At 34.8% G+C, this 19,175-nt stretch overlaps 1 protein-coding gene across 1 annotated transcript in view; it reads left to right on the top strand.

The window, feature by feature from the left end:
* The window catches only part of CFAP47 (cilia and flagella associated protein 47), a 578,552-nt gene that overhangs the window by 198,949 nt on the left and 360,428 nt on the right, over window positions 1-19,175 (top strand). Inside the window, 3 exon segments of the mRNA XM_063084619.1 lie at window positions 387-468; window positions 1,458-1,586; window positions 9,257-9,449. Of these exon segments, the coding sequence (XP_062940689.1) occupies window positions 387-468; window positions 1,458-1,586; window positions 9,257-9,449 (404 nt within the window).

The raw sequence follows: 19,175 nt of genomic DNA, 5'->3' as shown, positions 1-19,175 counted from the left end.
ATACTTTTTATAGGTTTCTTTCAATTTTATAATGTTATAACAACAATAATATGGGTACTGCATTGACTACAAGGACCAAGTCACATAACTCTCTATATTCGGTTAGCATGTAAGGGTACGTAAGGATGATTATTGGCACTTAGTAAGTTCTTCCTCATTAATCAAATTCTCCCAAGGAAACAACTTTCAAGGAAATGTGAGTATTTCATTATTAAGGGGAGTTTTAAAAATTAATTGTATAAATTTTAAATTTAAAAATTAAAATTCAACAAAAATAAAAATATGGCATTAGTGAAATATGTAATTTAATTGAAGGTCAATGCAAATGATACACAGGTCATGAGTATTATAATATCATAATTTGGGTTTTTCTTTTTTAATTTTAGTACTCAAGGAGGATGTATTTCTCATGTGCTGCCAGAATTTCTTCTTGAACCTGAAGACTATAAGAAGTGGATTGAAATTACGGTAAATGAATATAATGTCTAGGAATAATCTATACAATTATTATTGAATTTAGTGGTCCTCAGTTTTTGTTAGAAGATTCCATTTTAGAAACCTTGATTTTTATGTATGAAATATTTTAATGCCCATGCCTCCTTGGATGGCCCATTTTTTGTGTGTGCATTTGTCTAAAAATCTCCGTGGAGTTCCTGTGTAAAAACGATTACATGGATTTCTTAAGTATATAAGTAATTGCTTCTTTAAGGGTTTTACAAATGAAAGATCATGCAGGTTTATATAAATTTTGCTCTTAAAATAAATTTTCAGAGTGCATATCTTCCAAATAAAATATTGGTTTAATTTCACCACCACTTGCCACTTCCCTTCTTCAGTTTTCCAGTATAGTAGAAAGAAATTAAGCAAAAAAGGCATAGTTCTCTCAAAGCATACAATTCATTTTATGGAAAGCTATTGAAAAGGGGAATTGTTTTTGAGTAGCTTGCAGTCTTTGAGGCAACTCTAATTTTGCTGTGACACTGTAACTATGCTCACCCTGTGACATGAGCAGGAAAGCCAGGTGCCTGCTCTTCAGCAATATGCTGAGTTCCCATGGCCTAATCAAAGGTCATCACATCTTGGGTATGAGTGGTGACAGTCGGCTTTGTACCCCATGAATATTCATAACCAATTTTAAAAAGGGATGTGGCTCTGTCTTGGCTCAAGCTTCAGAAACTTGCATGTAGTTCTTCAGCTTCTACTATAGAGTGAGCTAGTAGAAGCCTTGAGTGAATAAATCTATGACCTAAATAAGGTATTATGTGCTGCAGAAAGTTGTTTGTGTTCGTAATTCCTACAATTGGCATGTGGGGAATTAGAGCTCTTGATGAATGTATAAAGAGGACATGCAAATGTTTTTAAAAAGGAAAAAAAAACCCATATGCAAAGTACTTAAATTTTTGGACTTATACTTGCCTGACATTTTAATTAACATTGTAACATTTTGTTTTTTAAAGTCTTCCACTAAAACCACGCCTGTGAGTTCCTGTACACCTAAAGAAAAGTGTTCTGTTGTTATAGAGATGACTAAGTTTGAAGCCTTCAGTAAAAGGGCATGGACAGATGTATTCCTTCAGATATACAAGGTATCATTTCCACTCTTGTTTGTTGCTGTTTTCGGGTTCAATCACATGAATAGTACATTAGTTAAAGTACTGGCAATGCTGCTATAAAAGATTTAAAAACCTAGTGGCTTAACTGAGATGATTATTTTTTCTTTCTCATGGAACTGTGGGAAGTGAGTAGTTCAGTTAGTGAAGTATCTCTTCCATCTGTAGTAGTAGGCTTTCATCTATGGATCCAATTTCTCCTAACAAAGAAGAGCAGGTAAAGGAGTAGTGGAGGGTAAGGAGATATCTTTTAAGGATGTCACCCTAAAAATGTACCATTTCCATTTAACATTCTTTTGCATAGAATTTAGTCATTATTACCACACCTAGTTGTAAGAGAAGCTAAGAAATATAATCTCTAGTATGGGTAGCTACACACATATTCTGGTACTACAAGGATGAACTAAAGAATTGATACTAGTGAAAATTATGGTGTCCACCTGTAATAAGCAATAGACTCCTGCAAAGAAGTAATTCCGGAGTGTTATTCACTAGGATTCATACAACTGTAGGTGAGATCAGGTTTTGATGAAATTCTCCAATTAACTTCATGCCAAATTGCATTTATGGTTAGATTAACATAGCATAAATTATGCCTTTACATTGTATCTCTTTATTGCATACATAAGTCCTGGTTTCAGCCCAATAATCATTCCCTAGGTTCCCAAATGTGGCACTATAGATCTTGTCCATCAAGACCAATGGAAGCATTTGCTCTGTCTTCACACTTGGCAACCACAGATGAGTGAGCTGTAGGACTGAGAGTTAGAACAATGAATAAGTTAAATTGAAGTGAGAATTAGTTTCTCAAAGGAAAGGACAAAATTAAGTGAGTAGTAAGTGCAAGTCTCTGTAATTACATGTTTTTTTTAAATGTGATCTTATTTAATCCTTACGACCATTAATCTCTAGTTTAGAGATGAGCAAACTTAGGCTCACAGGCACTCATACTTTCTTCCAAGAAGATCACATGAATTTGGCCATATCAGCAATATAATGTAACTAGTGCTTATTTTTTCCTTGTTCTCTGCTGGGGCCCAGGAGTGCAGGGCTCTCGTGCTGCCCTCCAGCAGTCTAAAGCTTCTATTGCAGGCAGCCACCCAGACCCACCCTCTGGAGGATTCCTTCTGCTGCATCATTCCCACTTGTTCCTACTGTCCTCCTTCTCTTCCTCCAGTGACCTTCCCTGTGTGTCTCTTGATGAGGGTCAAGAGGAGAAATCCTGTCTTTTCTTGGGTAACTTCCAGAAGAAGGTATGAGGGTATTTGGCACTCTCAGCCAAACACAGGTTTGAAAAAAGATATTTACTTTTCTTTCTTAACTCCAGGCTGCATCATCTATATTCTTGCCCACCAATAAAGAGGAGCAAATCCAAAATAGAAAAGCAGAAAATTCCCTCCTCTATGGACAAATAGACATAATTTTGGCTCATGAGTTTTATTCACTCACTCACTCACTTCTTTTTTAATTTGTTCATGTATTCACATGTAGGTTTTGTTTGTTTAATTTATCATTCCCAACCAATTCTCTATGGATTTAGAAACCATGTATCACTTCTAAATTCAGAACTTAATAGAGTATGAGGTACATAGTAGATGCACAATAAATATTTGTTCAATGAAGTTATTCAACAACTATTGTGGTCCAGAAACTATACCAAGCTCTGGGAGTGTAAGAGTAAACTCTATATAATGTGTCTTCTCATGGATTTTATGTCCTGAAAGAGGACATAAGCAGCTAAACACATAATTCAAGGAAGTATGACAAATGCTACAACAAGATAAGCTCCCAAAACTATGGATGAATGCATATAGAAAAGAACCTAACTTTCTTGTGCCTTGGGGAAGTCTTTCAAGATCAGTTTAAACTTAGCCCTCAGGAATGACTAGGACTTGGCTAGGCAAGGTGTGGTATAGGTTGGAGAGAAAGGTAGCATAATTTGTGTAAAGAAGATCATAGGTGGGTTTTATTTGGGGGTGGGGCAGCCAGACTTTTTCCAGACAGAGAATTCAGTGTGGAAGCCTTGAGGTTAGATAAAACATTGAATTTTCTGAGGAATAAACAGTATACTGGGAGTGAGGTTGTTGCTTTTTGTGGCTTTACCCCTCATGGATTTGTCACCCCACTTCCCCTGGGTGATGTAGATGCAAAGGATTACTCAAAGCCCATCTCTTCTGAGCAGTGAGAGACCCCGAAGTGTTTAATCTTCCCAAGGCCCTCCAGCAAGAGGAATGCATGGGAAATTAACCCCAAATTGGGGTTCTCTTCCTGCATTTATTTTCCAGACCAGGAAGTTACAGGAAGAGAGCATAGGTGAGGTTATAGTTTAACAATATAGCCTGGTAACTCTCAGTGAAACAAGTCAGATGACATTCCCTTAGACAATTAAGTAATCCATTAACGAAGGTTGATCTTAGCAAATGTTCCTTCTCCCCCAGCAATTTTCCAGTATCTTTATATAACAATCAGTAACTAGTCTGTCCTTGAGCCAGCAACCTTGCTGTGCCATAATTCTTTATCTTACACCAGAGACTTTATAGCCTGAGGAAAGTTTCCAGTCTTCTGCAAGGTAAATATTTGAAACTGTAAGGCTTTGGAAAACCAGGCCCTGTGAAGTACATATGCTTTATAGTATATTCCACATGAGGTGGGCTTAGAAACATTAGATCATGGTTCACTTCAGTTAAATAAAAATTTTTCAATGACACTTGTTGAAGCATGTTAATGCAGTCTTCATTCAGGGCCATCACAGTGGTGGAGAGATTGGGCTCAACTCCAAATACAACATGGGCCAGTGTGAATTTATAGCCAAGGAGTATGGTGGGGGTCAGTGGATGGAAAATTACCAAGAGATATGTTACACTTTCCTCTGTGTAACTGAGATGGAAAAAAGAGAAAGAAAGAATTCACTCAAAGTACTATCAATGAGGCATGGAGGAACTGCCGCCCATCAGGGCAGCAGCAGCCCCAATTCAAAATCAGCCATTCTTTTTATTGACAAGACAAGGAAGTTTTACAAGAAAAATCAGTTGATTCAATCATCAAAGAAGGACATAAAAGCAGGCAGTGTAAAACTAGTAACAGCAGTAAATTAACAATGTGACATTCCAGAATGTAATTTGTATAAAGCTAGGTCAATTCACCAACAAACAGGTTGTCCTTAGTAAACATTTTTTTTTTCTACATACTTCCTACAGTGATTTCTTTAGCATATTTAAACAGCATTCAAGCAGTTTTCTTAACATATCTAAAGAACAATCAGTATAGTCAATAGTCATTCAAGCCAGAATCAAACCAGCAACCTGAAACAGTCAAAGTACACAATCCCATCCCTAAACAGTGATTAGAATTGATTAGATGGCTTTTGCCAAACTTATCTGTGGACTTTTGTCTCCTTCTTAAGAGCCTTTTTGCTCATTCATGCATTACCTAAAAATCCTATTCTAAGATCAAAGGAGAATCAAGATTTCTAACCCACTATAGAGATAACATCAGGAGTAAGAGGGGGATTCTGGCTAAACCCGACCTAGCAAGATTCTGGCTAAAAGCTAGCCAGGGTGAGCAGACATCTCATGGGGGATGGTGAAGGATGAGGACCCAAGTAGATATCTAGGCTAATCAGATATCAAGGGTAGGTGTCTAAAATAGCTATTTTCTTGCATTATATTCCTAAATCACAAAAATGTATTGATGTCTAAATAATGGGTCATCAAAGCATAAGAGAGGTGGAAAACAAGAACAGAAACGCTCAAACTAAGGATGCTATTCTAAATGTAAATATAAACAGGGTTCCCATGTGAATACAAAGGATAACTCTGTACGTGCTAAAGGAATGAATGTGATATTTTTGTAGAAGTCCCTTGGAAAAGAAAAAGGTTATGAGAAACAAATATGTGAATAAGTTAATCCATTTGTTTACTTATTTGTTCCTAGTGTATTATCTGTGGTAAAGTTTTGGGATTTTTTTTTAAATAGTGGCACAATTCTATCAATTTTTTTGTATGTTTGAAAAAAGAGCAGTGATTTTCCTTATTAAACATATTTTTTTTCAAACTAATTCAAAATCTGTATATAATATAACAAAATTGGGATATTTATTGCTATAGGTAGGCTAGACACCAAACCTACAGTGGCATTTTTCAGATTTGGTATCCAGCACAATATTGAACACAGGACTCATTGAGTTATCGACCCGTTTCTCCTCCAAATGGTGCTCAGACACTTAGATTATTTTTTATTTTTTAATAGTTTTTCATCCTTCTCTTGGTTTATGACAATTACCTCTCTTGCCTTTCTTTGGTGTTATCAATGTGCCTGCTTACAGTACTTCTTTTTCCTATTATTTTATGTGAGTGGCCTAAGAAACTAGATATCCAGCTTTATTAAAATTTTCTGTAAAATTAAAGCAAATAGGCTTTGACTTAAAGTGCACAAACAGGTTTTCATAAATTAAGTGGAAGAAAGTTAACTTATAGACTTTGAAATGTCAAGGATTGTAATTTAGAGTATTTACATATGCATGAACTATGTTCTTGGAATGTGTACTTGCTGGCTTTCCTCTGTGAGCTTTTTCTACATAGTTGAGATTTGGATAAGTGGGTTGTTACTGTGCTCTGGTTTTTATCTTTACTGTAACACAGTAAGAATCCATATTAGATATAATTTTCTGAAATCCACTTTGCTCAGCCATAATTAAAGATGTTGACATTCTTTAATTCCTTCAAGAAAATTTCCCTCTATTGGGCACAAAGACTGTGGGAAAACTCAGCTCATTGATGACTGGTTGCTAATGCCTAACTGATCTCAGCCCACAGGCAAAAACAAGTTGAAAATATTATCTTTTACATTGTCAGTTGTATAGGACCTACTCTGCTTCTCCAGCAGCATGGTATTAAGTTTGGTTTGATAATCAAAAGTATAAAATACAGTAGACTTCACATAGTAGCATGTTAACTTTAAGGAAGTCCACAAGACAGATAATAACACAATACACAGCAACGGCAAAGCTGAGGGCTTTTGACTCAAGTTATATCACAAGATATGGGGCCTGCTGCGCATGGACCATTTCAATTTAGGGAAGCCTTCAAATCTGAGGTATTTTCAGTTAAGTACTCATGCAGCATCCTCAGAGAAATGAGTAATTACTCATTACTCAATATAAAATCTTAACAAGGAGGTATGACTGCTTTGTCTAGTATACTATCCTCATCTGGACTTTCAATTTACTTGGATTTCCTATAAATTTATTCCTATAAATTCTTTGAGTTACTTGTGTAAAGACCCTCCAATCAAGTGTTAAACAATCAGGCATCCTTAAGTCTGAAAGTAAGGTCATAAACTGGCTATTGATTTTTTCTTTCTGGTCAACATAGGCCTACTGAAACCGGTTCTTTAGAATAAATCGAACTACCTAAATAATCGAAAAAATCCAGAAGTTTTTATGGGCAATGAAAAGTCAAAAATTATTATCTGTTTTCTATACGACTAGATAAAAATAACACTTAATTTTTAAAAGTTGTCATTGAGAAACAATAAGCCAAATATAATAGCAAATTTTATGTGGAACTGGTGCATATGAGAGTGGTGGGATAGCACTCAATATGTGTAAGTATATACTATTAGTAGTAGTTTTGTCATTGTGATTTTTAACTTTTCAAAATGCTCTACAGTGACATAGTAGGATAGTCAAGGACTATATTCCATCATGGGGCCAATGAATTGACATTGAAGGGTTCTGTCACTCACATTTCTTGAATCAGATCTTTAACAAAAATGAAGGACACATCCAGATAACATTTTGTGAGAGCAGGAAAGAATTTCCTGAGTACATATCACTAAAACTGATTTATGCAAATTTCATCGATTAGCTGGCAAAGCTAACAAGGCATGATAGCCTCTGTAATCCTCATTTCATTCCTTCTACTCAAGCTTTGTGTGGTTTTGAGGTTAAGCAACAAAAATCACACCTCACTCAAGGCCTATTTGAATTTGCATGCATTGGGGTCTTGTACTTTGTATGTGTTTTTATTCTTCATTTCATTTTTTGAGAAATTTACTTTCAGAACATTTTACAAAACTATAATTCTGCAGCAAAGTGAAAATGCACAGGTCTTTCATCACTGATGGTTTCAAAAGCACTACCGAAGAATTAAGAACTCAGGGTGGTGGCTCTTTCTGTATTAAAGGTTCCATCAATGCTTCATGTGGTTCGATCATTAAATCTGTGTTCTTATCAAGGGTGATTTGCAGATGTTGTCTCATTTGCGGAGTAAAGTTGACAGATGACAGATGAATCCTGAGCCAGCTTAGGATATTAGCTCCAAACATTTATCTTATCAGCCATACTCAGATGATTCATCATTTGATATTCCCTGGGAAAGGGTGGGGGTCCTTATCACAGGCTTTTAATTGTATTTTTATAGTATAAGACAGTTGAATCTTAGGAGTTCTAGATCACATAACTTCCAGAATGAAAGAAGAAGGCAGTTCTGTTACACTTCTATTAAAAATGCTAAAATGATGTAAGTCACATTTATAGATGTCTATTCTCACTAGACATATGCCAGATAAATATCCAACATTCACAAATGGATTTTTTAATGACATTTTAAAATAGTTCCCATAGTGGCAAAGGAAAGAACAGTTTGGGGACCCTCACATGTCTGAAAATAACACAATAAAATTATTTAAATAATTTTTAAACTGTAGCTATTTGAGACACTTCATAACATAGATATGTACTACACAAAGAAATGAGCATTTTTCCCAAGTTACAATGAATATATATTAAGGTCTTGAGATATATATGAGGATACTTCAAAAAGTTCACAGAAAGAATTGTATTATATTTTAATTCCATTTTTCCACAAATTTTTTGAAGTACCTTCATATAATGAGGTGGTAGATCACAAACTGCTCATCTCATCCAGAACCTGTAACGAATGCTTAGTAGAGTGCCTAGTAGAGTGCCTACTTTGGGTAGCTCTGTGCTACAGTACTCTACTTATGAAAAACTGAATTCTTTACTTAATATTCCTTAATTATTTTTAAATCCAGGTGCATTGTTCATGATAAAACATGTGGTATAGATGTACTGAAGGGGGTAATATGATGAAAATATACCAAACTTTATGATATAAGATAAAAATATGCTGTGTTTATGCTAAATTTGACATTTTTGTCATCTTAAAAACAGACCTCCTGAATAAGAATCAATGTAAAATCAGTTTTGACTAGATAACATTACTTTGATTCTCAAAATTTCATTTTTCTAAGTTGCTTGAGCTGCTAAAGAAATAAGAAAGGCATATCAAATCCCTATGTTTTAAATGAATTAGCATTCTAACAGAACTTTCCTCAAATGAAGTTATTTTTAATTGGATAATAAGCCTCTTGTAAATCACGTAGTATGGGACGTTATAAACTAAATGAAACTGTAGAAGCAAAAAGCAAGAATTTAAAATGAGCATTAGTGGGACACATCTGATCTATTCTTTTATTCCTGAATGGATGCATTTAACCGGCTAATACTGGTGCCTTCCTTTTTTTATCCGCCTGTCATATTTTTTTATTTATTCTTTAAATATTAATTTATTTTTTTATTTGCATTCAGTAAAGGTATCTCTGTCTTGCTTTCCCAATTTCAGGTTTTGGTTCTATCCCGGATTGTACCACATTGCAGAAAGAATATGCCCCACATACATGTGCAAAATACACCAAAAGTCAATCCTCGTTTTGTATCCAGCAACATGTATTCTAAATCTGAAAGGATTCTGCTTAGTTGGATGAACACAAATTATGAGAATACTAGACATATTATATGGGAAAACTGTCAAAAAGGTGAGAAGTTATTTTTTTCTTTGAATAAATTACTGCAAATTGTAGTGTGACAATGTGGAAGAAGCCATGTGACCATGATCAGAATCCATGGATTCTAGATCTTTCAGTATTTACTCTGTTCTGCAAAAAGGATACCCCCCCTTAACATCTTCAAGATAAGTTTCCTTACATATAAAATGGAAGTGATAAAAGATATTTCTTTAATTTATTTGGAAGAAAAAATGATAAAAGATGCTGTAGAAGTAAAAGATAGCCTTAATATCATTGGTGGTATTTTCAATATAAAAATAAAGTACAAAGTATTAGATGTAAATGACACTGTTCAAACTTTGTAAATAGCTGAGATCAAGTGAAGTTTGATCTTACAAATTACATGTTATATAAAGGTCATGTTTGAAATCACTAAGTGCAAAAATACTTTATGATTTTTTGGGGGGGTGGGGCAGGTAATATTAGGTGTATATACTGAGACATGTAGGTGTTTGCAGGATAAGTCTCTATAAATTTCTGTTCCAAGAACTTTAAACTCTTTTTGAAAACTTTCAATTCCTAATATAGCTGGGGGGTTTTTTGTTTGTTTTTGTTTGTTTTGTTTTTTTGTCATCATAAGAATTGATTATGGTAAGAACAGTGTGCATGGTCATAGTTTCTTTAGCTTCAATTCAGCTCCCCTCTTCCAAGTACATACAAATCTGTTGTGTTCAGAGTAGGTCACATTTTAACGTATGATTCATTTCTTGTACCAAACCCTCAGAGTTTAATTCAAACATTAGAACTAAGGGAAAGATTAAGAGTGTGGTTTAAAATTTGACCTTGAATTATAATTACTCTTAACCTGAAGGTGTTACTTTGGAGAATTTAGTGACATGAAGATTGAAAGAGATATATTGGTATTTGAGAATAGTAAACATAGAATACTTTATTATCTTCTAACTGACATGCTGAAAATATTAAGATTCATATGCCGTAAAAGCATACTTGCCCCATTTAAAACTTTAATGAACAAGGTGCAAATAAATAGTCACAAAGTGGGTTACCCAAACACACATAATAAGTAGTTTGATTATTGTGAATAACACTTTAGCCAGAGTGTTATAAAATATGTGTACTAGAAATTAATATATTACTTTGCTATAAAATTATTATGGTTCTTCATTTACCAACAGAATGGGCTATACAAGTTAATTTCAAAAAGTTTTCCTCATTTTTTAGGAGAATACATTATAGGCATTTAACCCTTTGCTGTTTTTTAACACACTGAGTCCCATACCTTTGCAAGGCCTTTGTAATTTCTGTTCCTTCTGCCTGGAGCATTATTTCCCTGGATATCTTCATGGCTCCCTTTCTTATTTTATTCAAGTCCATGATCAAAAGTCACCTTATCTGAGAAGGTTTCTCAATACCCTCTCTAAAATAGTATGTGCTTCAGTCCTTCTCTCTCTTGTACTACGTTTTTGCTCAGTAGGACTTTTTCAGCATAACATATGTACTTGTTTATTGTCTATCTCTTCCAGTAGAATATGATCTTCTTAATAGCAGCAATCTTATATATTTTGTACACGTCTGTGTTTCCAGAGCTTATAACTCTGCCTGGTAAATAACAGAGACCTCCAGTCTTAGTTTTGTGCTGCTATAGCAGAGTATCTGAGATTGGGTAATTTATAGAGAACAGAAATTTATTTCTCACAGTTCTTGAGGCTGAGAAGTCCAAGATCAAGGCACCAGCAGGTTTGGTGTCTGATGAAGGCTGCTCTTAGTTTCCAAGATAGTGCCTTGTTGCTGCATCATCTGAGGGGGAGGAATGCTGTGCCCTCACATGGCAAAAAGCAAAAGGGCAAAAGGGACAAACTCCCTCCATTAAGCTCTTTTATAATGTTATTAATCTATTCATGAGAGTGGAGCCCTCATGTCCCAAACCCCTCCCAAAAGCTCCACATCCCCACACTATTGCATTGGGGATTAAGTTTTCAACACATAAATTTGTGAGGGAGACACGATCGGATTATAGTAAAGACCAGATATTGATTGAATGAATGAATGAATGAATGAATGAGTGAATAAAGAGACACATGAAATTTTTATACACTTTCTACCTTATTCCAGATAATTGAATATGTATTAGCTTACTAGTTTATACCTTCTGGGTCAAATGTCAGGTTGAATGGTTGATGTAGGAGAATGAGACATTTTCCATGTTCAGCATGTACCCAAGTACAGGTATACATGGTTAGTTTGTGTGGGGGGGAGGGGGGGAATGGTCCGTGAGGAGAAGCTCTAGGAAAGGTTTCACTTAGGTTAACCTGGGCTGAGACATAGTCATAACCAATGCCCCAGATTTTTACCTCCCATATTGAGATTTATTCTACTTACTCCCACTCCATTGGTAAAGTCTGAACATATTTACAACTTGGTACAGTGGTATTGTGGAGAGTAGATGTATAGGGCCTCACCCCAAACATAATGAATGAGAAACTCCTAGACTGGGGCCCAGTAATCTGTACTTTAAAAAGATCTCCATGTTATTGTGATGCATGCTAAAGTATAAAAAAATAGACCAGAATACCACAGAAAGGGCTTTCATTAGTGTTTTTAAATGGTTCACAAACTGGTATTTGTTCAACGATTGCATTTCTAAAGAAGTCCCCCTTTAAGCAATAATTCCTTGGATGCAATAATGAGTGAGCATTTTCCCAAATTAATGTCAGACACCAAACCTGATGGTTCCTTGATCTTGGACTTTCTAACCTCCAGCACTGTGAGAAGTAAAATTCTGTTATTTATAAATTACCAAGTCTCAGGTTTTCTGTTATAGTAGCACAAAATAAACTATCAGCTAAATGTTTAAGGAAGAACTCCTACAAAAATCTCTACAATCTCTTCTAGAAGATAGAAACAGAAGGAATACCTTTCAACTCATTCTATGAGGTCAGCATTACCCTAACACCACAACCAGACAAAGACATTAGAAGAAAAGAAAACTGCAGACCAATAATTCACATGACCAAAAATGCAAAAATCCTCAACAGAACATTAGCAAATCAAACCCAACAAAATATAAAAAAGAATTATTCATTGTGACCAACTGGGATTTATCCCAGATATGCAAGAGACTGGTTCAACATCCAAAAATCATTTAATGTACTCCATCACATCAACAGACTAAAGAAGAAAATTCACATAATCCTATCAATAGAGGCAGAAAAAAACACTTGACAAAATCCATCACCCATTCATGACAGCTATGTCTCAACTGTCAAGTTGAGGAACTTGATAAAGAACATCTACAAAAAAAAGGAAAACTAAACCTAACATCATAGTTAATGGCAAGAAGCTAGAAGCTTCTTTTTTAAGATGAGGAATAAATCAAGGATGTCCCTTTTCCCCACTCCTTTTCAACATCATACTGACAGGCCTAGATAATGAAGTAAGACAAAAAAAAAAAAAAGATACATAGACTGGGAAAAAAGAAATAAAAACTGTTTTGTTTGCAAATGTTATGATTATCTGTGTAGAAAATAAAAAAGAATTGACAAAAAACTTCTGTAACTAATAAGCAATTGTAGTCAAAATCCCAATGAGTTGTTTTATGGATGTCAACAAACTGATTCTAAAGTTTATGTGAAGAAGCAAAAGACCAAGAATAGTCAACACACTGTTGAAGGAGAATAGCTAAGCTGGAGGACTGACACTACCTGGCTTCAAAAATTGTTACAAAGCTACTCTAATCAAAACAGTGTGATATTGGTGAAAGAGTATACAAACAAACATTGGAACAGAATAGAGAGCTCAGAAATAGACCCACATAAATCTAGTCAACAAAGAGATAATACAGTGCAGTGGAGATAAGATAGTCTTTTCAACAAATGGTGCTGGCACAAGTAGACATCCACATGCCAAATTAAACAAGCAAAAATAATCTAGACACAGACCTTACTTCCTTCACAAAAATTAACTCAAAATGGATCATAGACCTAAATGTAAAACACAGAACTAAAAAACTAAAAATCATAGAAGAACATCTAGATCCCTTGGGTTTGATGATGACTTCTTAGATACTACATTAAAGACATAATCCATGAAAAAAAATGATTGATAAGTTGGACTTCATTAAAATTAAAGACTTCTGCTTTGCAAAATACACTGTGAAGAGAATGAGAAGACAAGTTACAGACTGGGAGAAAATATTTGGAAAAAACATATATGATAAAGGACTGTTATCCAAAATATATGAGCTCTTAAAACTCAACAATGAGAAACAAATGACCCTACTAAAAATTGGCCAAAGACCTTAAGAGACATCAAAGGAGATAAACAGATGGCACATAAGCACATGAAAAACTACTCAACTCATAATGTTAGAGAAATGAAAATTGAAACAAGGAGATGCTACTACACTCCTACTAGAATGGCCAAAATCCAGAACACTGACAAAAGAAAATGCTGGTTAGGATGTGGAACAACAGGAACTCTCATTCATTGTTGGTGGGAATACAAAATGGTATAGCTGTTTTAGAAGACATATTGGCAGTACCTTAGAAATTTCAACATACTTTTACAATGTGACCTAGCAATCGCACTCCTTGGTATTTGACCAAAATAGTTGAAAACTTATGTCCACACAAGAACCTGCACATGGATGTTTATAGCAGCTTTATCCGTAATTGCCAAAACTTGGAAGTAACCAAGTTGTCCTGTAGTAGGTGAGCAGATAAACTGTGGTTCATCCAGACAACAAAATATTATTCAGAGCTAAAAAGAAATGAGCTATCAAGTCATAAAAAGACATATAAGAAACTTACAGGTATATTACTAAGTAAAAGAAGTGAGTGTGAAATGGCTACATATCATATGGTTCCAGCCATATGACTTTCTGGAAAATGCAAAATCATGGACACAGTAAAAATATCACTGTATGCCAGGGGTTGGGGGGAGGGAGGGATGAATAGGTAGAGCACAGAGGATTTATAGAACAGCAAAACTACTCTGTATAATTCTATAATGGTAAATACATTCCATTATACATTTATTAAAACACATAGATGTTCAACACCCAGATTGAACCCTAATGTAAACAATAAAACTTCTTAGAGTTGATTAACCATCTCAGCAAAGTTGCAGTATACAAAAACAAAATGCAAAAAATCAGTAACATTTTTATACTCCAACAGCGAACTAGCATAAAGAGAAATCAAGAAAGCCATTTATGATAGTCACCAAAAAAATAAAATAGCTAGGAATTAAGTTAAGCAAGGACGTGAAAGATCTCTACAATGAAAGCTACAAATAACTGTTGAAAGAAATTAAAGAAGACATAAAAAGTTGGAAAAATATCCCATGCTCTTGGACTGGAAGAATCAACATTGTAACGATGTCCAACTACCCAAAGTGATCTACAGATTCAATGTAATCCCCATCAAAATACCAATGACGTGCTTCACAGAAATAAACAAAACGATCCTAACATTCATATAGAACAGCAAAAGACCCTGAAGCGCCAAAGTATTCCTGAGAAAAAAAAAAGTAAAGCCGGAGGCATAACACTACCTGACTTCATACTGTACTAAGAAGCTTTAGTAACTGAAACAGCATGATGCTGGCATAAAAACAGACACTAGGACCACTGGAATTTAGAACTGAATTTTAGAACCACTGGAATTAGAGAACCCAGAATTTAACCCATATACTTAGAGCTAACCGATATTTGACAAGGGCAACAGGAGCATATGTTGGGGAAAGGATTGCCTCTAGAGTAAGCAGTGCTGGGAAAACTGGACATCCATATGCAGAAGAATGAAACTAGACCTGTACCTCTCACCATATACCAAAGTCAACTCAAGATGGATTAAAGAGTTAAATACACCTCCTGAAACTATGCAACTCCTAAAAGAAAACGTAGGGGAAACACTTCAGGAAGTAGGACTGGGCAAAGACTTTATGAATAAGACCCCAAAAGCACAGGCCATGAAAGGGAAAATAAACAAATGGGATTACGTCAAACTAACAACCTTCTGCACAGCAAAGGAAACTATCAACAGAGTGAAAAGACAACCATATTTTCAAAATATTCATCTGAAAAGGGATTAATATCCAGAATTTACAAGAAACTTAAAACTCTTAACAATAAAAAAACAAGTAACCCAATTAAAAAATGGGCAAAGGAGCTGAATAGGCATTCTCAAAGGAAGATATACAAATGGCCAACAGACACATGAAAAACGTGCTCAGCATCACTCAGCATCCAGGAAATGCAAATCAAAATCACACTGAGATATCATCTCACCCCAGTTAGACTGGCTATTATCAAAAAGACAGAAGAACAAATGCTGGTGAGGATACAGAGAAAGGGGAATACTCCACTGTTGGTGGGATTGTAAAATGGTGCCACCATTATGGAAAATGGTATGGAGTTTCCTCAAACAAGTACAGATTGAATTGCCATATGACCCAGTCATCCTACTGCTGGTTGTGTACCCAAGGGAATGGAAAACATCCTATTGAAGGGACACTTGTACTTCCATGTTTATTGCTGCTCTATTTACAATAGCCAAGAGTTGGAACTAACTTAAATGACTATCATCAGATGAGTGGATAAGGAAAATGTGGTATATTTATACAATGGAATACTACTCTGCCATAAAAAGAATGAAATACTGCCATTCACAGCAACATGGATGAACTTGGGGAAAATTATGTTAAGTGAAATAAGCCAGGAACAGAAAGAGAAATACTGCGTATCCTCACTTATATGTGGGCGCTAATAAATAAATAAATAAACAAATAAAAAAAGAAAAAATATACAAGAATCACAATAATATGTTTAACTTTTTTAGAGAAGAGAACAGAACTGAGGTTGCTGAGAGTGGGAAAGGGAAAAAGGGAGGAAAAAAAGGGAGGTATTAGTAAAGGGCCACAAAAATTGGTAACATTGTATAATAAGGAATATACTAATTATCCTGATTTGAATAGCACATATTACATACTGGTATTGATATTCAATGCTGTACCCCACAGATATGTACAACCAACTATGTTCCAATAAAAATATATATAAATAAACTATGGACTTTGGGTGATAATGATTTGACAATATAGGTTCATCAGTTGTAACAAGTGCACAACTGTAGTGCAGCAGGTTGATGGTGGGGGATGGTGTGCACTTGTGGTAACTGTACCTTCTGATCAACTTTGCTGTGAACCTAAAAGTGCTGTAATAATAAAGCCTATTAAAAAAGCAATTTACAGAAATACAAATTTTTAAAAATCAAAGCAAAAAAATAATAATAAAACAACAATTACATGGTCAGACTCATTAAGCAGTAAGTCCAATAAGTCTAAGTCCGTTGCTTGGGTGACCTATAAACTGTGAAAGTTCTTCAGAAAAATGATAAACTTCACTAAATCATAATTTCTCTAAAATTATTTGTCTTTTAAATAAGGATTGGTCTTAATTTCAAGTCTCAAATCATGTTGGATAAAACTCATCTTTTCTAATAATATCAAATATAGCCTATGTCTGTAAGTTCCACAGCGGGCATTAAACTCTGCAGGAGCACGTTGAAGGTGTTAAATAAATATCTCTTAAATAAACCAATGGCTAAACAGATGGTTACATAGATAAAGCCAAAAAAAGTTGAACAGATATTCAAGTATTTAAAACTAGATAAAAATCTGAACATCTGACAGTTAACAGAGACAAGCCAACAGCTTATAATTTTATTAGTTATTATACTTTTACCCTTGAGGATGTAATTACCCCATAAATAGTTTTTTTTAACAGATTTCTTTTGTGTTGATGCTCTGATGTTCACTGTTATCCTGACTTTGTTCTGCTCTTCTCCGATTGCCCATTCCCTCTTTTCCTCCTCTGTTACTATTTTCTTCATTAATTACACTATATAGCATTCTTTTTTCCCCAAATTACTTTTCTCAATATTTCTATTTACCTAGGAGTCTTATTTCTCTTACTATTGTCTTGTTTCTCAATTTTCTTCAGTACTCTTCCTTTACGTGCTCTTCACCTCTCCTCCAACTCCCTTCTTATTTTTCCTCTTGACAAAGTGGAGAAAAAGAATGAACTCTTAAATTTTAATTATAGGTGTTTCTCGAAAATTCTACACATTGTGGCTTGTGCTTTAAAAATGCAAGCTTTTTGAGCATTAGAGTTGTTTACATTCTAATAGAGATGTTTCCTCTACTCTCTGATATACCAACTTGCTTTTTCCTCAGATTTCTTCTCTCACCTTTGTACACTATTCCAAGAGTTCAGATTTTCTTTCTAGCTCTCAAGCAGCTCCTTAGCATTCTCCGTTAAGGGTGTCTTTCCTTGTTTACATTAAGATTTCTTGCTTCTGTTTTTTTCTCCAAACCTCCATACCTTGGCCATCTATAACCTCTTGTTGTTTCAGTTAATTTTCTGATGACTCCCAGCTCCATATCTCTACCTCAGACCTACCTTCTCAACTACAGTCATGTATGTCCTATTCTTTGTGCATACCTTCAGTGAAATGTATAAGCACCTCAGATTTCACTGGTAAAAAGTCTGGGCACATGTAATTAACCACCAGCCATCAATTTATTTTGATTGTACCTCTAAATTATTTTTTAAATTCACCTACTCTTCTCTAGCCTCACTTCTGTTCTTCCAATATATATTATGTGTATCTCTTTCTCCCTTTCATGATATTTATCATATCCAGTCTTGCCTTTACCCATCCATTGCTCACACAGCCGCACATGGTTCCTTTTAAAACACAAATTTGACCATGCCTAAATCCTTTAGTGGTCTTTTATTCACCTCAGTATCTGCCACCCATTACCTCCATAACCCTATGCACTTACTTTTGCACATGATGCTGCGGCCCTTCTTCTTTTTCCCATTTAAACTTTGTAATACTTTTTTCTTTAGCTGGAATCACATTCTATTGTCTCTTTGTCTTGATAATTAAGTCTTATCATAGATGTTACCTCTTCCAGGAAACCAACCTATAGCCTCCCCAAAACTGGCTGGCGTCCATGTCCTTTGTCCTGCTATAACATACTTTATGTAAGGCTATTACAGTGTTTGTCGTATGGTTTTCCTTTTTTTCCCCTCTGTTTCTGTCTCCCAGAAGAATTTAAGTTATTTGTCTTAGTGACTTATCTAGCTTACCATTAGCAACAATAAAAAAAAATCATAATGGCAAAGGATGGAATATTTACTAAGTGTTTGGTTCTGTGGTAAGCACTTTACCTATATTTTTTATCACAACACTTGGGACATTGTTGTCAAATAAACTTGTGTAGGGCATTTTCATTTCTAACATTATGAGGATAATAAAAATCAAAAAAGTTTATATTGTTTGGTAAGGTACTGCGCCACCACAGTGTCTGAGCAATGAGAACCTATTGGATTAGAATTTTACATACTATGTGCTATGCTAATCAAGCTATAGGGCCTGTCAGAGATTCAGACAGGCAAAATTGGAAGGTGGCATGACCATGATAAAGTCTATTATTCATTTATTTCGAAGGTATCTATATGTGGATGGAGGGACAGGATACAATTATAGACAGGGTTAGCTTTTTAAAATAAGCTGATATTTAAAATATGGATTTATATGTAAAAATAGCTAACAGACATAAAATAGGAATGATTATTACTTTTACTAGAGCCATTCCCATAGCATCCCTATACATTTAAAATATGACTTTTCTCACAAAAAATGATTTATCACAGATATTTTAAGA

This window comes from Cynocephalus volans, chromosome X (genome assembly GCF_027409185.1).
Source record: "Cynocephalus volans isolate mCynVol1 chromosome X, mCynVol1.pri, whole genome shotgun sequence".
NCBI lineage: Eukaryota > Metazoa > Chordata > Mammalia > Dermoptera > Cynocephalidae > Cynocephalus > Cynocephalus volans.
This window is presented reverse-complemented; position numbering and strand designations above follow the sequence as displayed.